Consider the following 3368-nt stretch of genomic DNA (forward strand, 5'->3'; position numbering starts at 1 on the left):
TGCCGATTTAAAACCTGGCTAAGACCCCTCTCTATCAGTGTCCATTAAAAGTAAATTGACTATATATAAAATGGAATTGACCCTGCTCTCTCTATTCTACTCCCCCAGGATCAGAGTATCTGGTGGGGGGCCACAAGGACCGGAGGACGGGTCGTCTGCTGGTGAACACCAAGAGCCTGGTCAAACCCTGGAGGCCCAGCCTGGGACGCAAGCTCCTGCACCTCCTCAACAAACACTGTAGCTCCTCCTCCTCCTCTTCCTCTTCAAGGAAGACTGCAGCAGAGAGACTGCAGAATGCAAACGTCTTTAGTCTGCAGAAGAAAGACTAGAGCCATGGAACAAGATGAAGAGAGGGATGGAGAGAGGGGTGGAGAGTTTAAAGTGATCCATGTTTTGGTGGATTGCATGAGAAGGACGATGAGCCGACTATAAAGACGTGTGAGAGTGTATTTTTTGGACGGATGTGGGCTGGACATGGGGATACGGCCACAGATCGGGCAATATGGGGAAAGCAGAACTCTTTTGCCATTCAGGGCCTCATTTGCCTGTTTCATCCACAGACCCACGGAACACATTTCTGAAACGATGACCTCCACGGCAGGACCATGACGGATAGTGTTCTGTGCTGAATGGCACTGTGTGGCTCAGTTGGAAAGAGCATGGCGCTGGCAACACTGAGGTTGTGGGTTCAATTCCTGCAGGGATCCTAAACAAAAATGTATGCACTCACTGTATTGCAAGTCAATTTGGTTAAACATGTGAGTCTGCTTAGTGGTATATATTGGATTATATAATATGATGACAGGCAGCTGCACAGAGACAGAGTACAGACTGTCATCTCCTTTTTTATAGGAAGAGGAAAATAAGTTTCCAAAGGGAAGACCAGATATTCTGAGTGAAGGTTTACTGTATGAGGAAGATTGATTGATTGATCTGACTTCTCATTCTGATCTTGAATGTTCCAGTCCCAAAGACATACTACTGGGCTGGTTTTTAAATCCACTTTAGATTTGTCTCAGACTATAGTTGAAACAAAGCCAAATATAGAACCAAAAGGATATTATTAATGAATGTTTTATCATACTGTCTATCAAATGACCGAGATCTTTATGTTCTGTGATTAGCGTTCGGATCTAGCCAAGGTTTTATTTTGGAGTCCTGACGTTTGTATCCTCAGTTCCTGGAGTCATTGGCAGTAAACCTGCAAAAGCATCATAATTTTTATGTTTGTGTGTGTGTGTGTGTGTGTGTGTGTGTGTGTGTGTGTGTGTGTGTGTGTGTGTGTGTGTGTGTGTGTGTGTGTGTGTGTGTGTGTGTGTGTGTGTGTGTGTGTGTGTGTGTGTGTGTGTGTGTGTGTGTGTGTGTGTGTGTGTGTGTGTGTGTGTGTGTGTGTCCACAAACTTACTGTCCTTGGCTCGAAGGGACTGAGCAGGCCTTAACAGGTAGTTTCTCCTGGAACGGCAGAAGAGTAGAGAGAGAACAGAAAAGAGCATGTCTGTCTGGATCCCTCTGGGACTAAAGCACTGAAGACGCTCTCAGTTAGAATTTAACTGACTTCACGTATTCCCTCACTCTCAGTCTGATTTCAATGGCTCTTTGTCAGGTTAGTTATGTCAAAACATGTCACAATGAGGTCTACTTACTCACATGGTTTGGTGTCTTCACTTCTATTGCACTCAGGGATGTAGTGGTAAAACAAACTAAAATAGGTAGGTAAACTCTGAACACCTTATGCAGATAGGTAAATACACCTCTATTTATTGGGTGTGAGTGTGATTTAATCACATGGTTCACTGCAGCACGAGGAATGAATCATGTGGCAAGGAGATGTCTCTGTACTCAGATTTAGAATGGTGAACTGAGTTTACTTTCATTTATTTAACTGGGCAAGTCAGTTAAGAACAAATTCTTATTTACAATGACAGCCTACCCCAGACAACACTGTGCCAATTGTGCACCACCCTATGGTACTCCCAATTACAACCAGATGTGAGTCAGCCTGGATTTGAACCAGGGACTGTAGTGACACCTCTTGCACTGTGCTTTAGACCACTGCACCACTCAGGAACATGACTTTATCCTTCACTGCAGCGCCGATTCCACTCTATATCAGGTTGTTGTTGTTAGGGAAGACAGAAAATAACCCCATGTGTGTTTCTCTCATTAGTAAACAAACCCAACATTCCATGAATCCCAAAATAAACATGAGCTACTTAGCTAAGAAAGGAAGGGATGAATTGACGTCACTGTGTCAGATCTGGAGAGGCTCAGTACATATTTGACCCAGACCTAGCTTGCTTCCCAAATGGCACCCTATTCCCTACATAGTGCACTACTTTTGACCAGAGCCCTATTTCCCTATATAGTGCACTACTTTTGAACAGAGCCCTGGTTAAGAATAGGTCTGTGTTGCTGTCTCAAAGGCTGCGTTTACACAGGCAGACCAATTCTAATATTGTTTTTCAGATTTGATCTGATCAGCATATTGGGCTGCCTGTGTAAACACTGCCTAAGGAGTAGCTAGGTCAGTAGCTGCTGGCCTGGCTGAAGAGACATGATGCATTCCTGCACTGTGGCATCATCCGACTGCTTCGCCCTTTGTCCCAAAGACTTTATTAAAGGAATTTGCAAGTGGTGGATGGAGCAGAGGTATGAGATCATGAATGAAAAGGGACATGTAACATAATTATATCAGCTGTATGTCCTACTTAGCTACATACTGTAAGTGTTAGTTGTTATAAAAAAAAATACATCTTTTTTTATTTAACTAGGCAAGTCATTTAAGAACATATTCTTATTTACAATGACAGCCTAGGAATAGTGGGTTAACTGCCTTGTTCAGGGGCAGAACAACAGATTTTTACCTTGTCAGCTCAGGGATTCGATCTAGAAACCTTGCGGTTACCGGCCCAATGCTCTAATCACTAGGCTACCTGATTTGTTTACATCTTACATTTTCCTTAGATTTACATAAATGAGCTACAATTTGCATTTGATGGCAAATGCACAGATATCATGTGGAATCCATGAACTCCACAATTTAAAGGGACATCTGTATGTCTGTCTATATGTGATACCTGACATGCATGTATGCATTACGTCTAATAAATAAGTCAATGGTTTATTGTTCTACATGCTGTAGGAATTCGTTTCTGACATGGTTCAGTACATCTTTGAAGCTCAATTTGAATGTGTATTCCTGTTAGTTGTTTTGCCACTGAAACCACTGGAGTACGTACTTTATGTATGTAATAATATCGCCCTCCTTTGGTTAAAACTGAGAATAGAACACTTCTACTCCGCAATTTGAATCGTTGGCTTTGGCATGATCACGTTACATTCAAACACGAAAACAATATACAAAAACA

At 42.5% G+C, this 3368-nt stretch overlaps 1 protein-coding gene across 1 annotated transcript in view; it reads left to right on the top strand.

Moving 5' to 3' along the window:
- LOC115196628 (netrin-4-like) overlaps nt 1–329 on the top strand; it is a 58199-nt gene extending 57870 nt beyond the window's left edge. Inside the window, exon 12 of the mRNA XM_029757474.1 lies at nt 109–329. Coding sequence (XP_029613334.1) covers nt 109–329 — 221 coding nt within the window. The remainder of the gene's footprint in view (nt 1–108) is intronic.
- Nucleotides 330–3368: the final 3039 nt, after the last annotated feature.

This window comes from Salmo trutta, chromosome 7 (genome assembly GCF_901001165.1).
Source record: "Salmo trutta chromosome 7, fSalTru1.1, whole genome shotgun sequence".
NCBI classification, from domain to species: Eukaryota; Metazoa; Chordata; class Actinopteri; order Salmoniformes; family Salmonidae; genus Salmo; species Salmo trutta.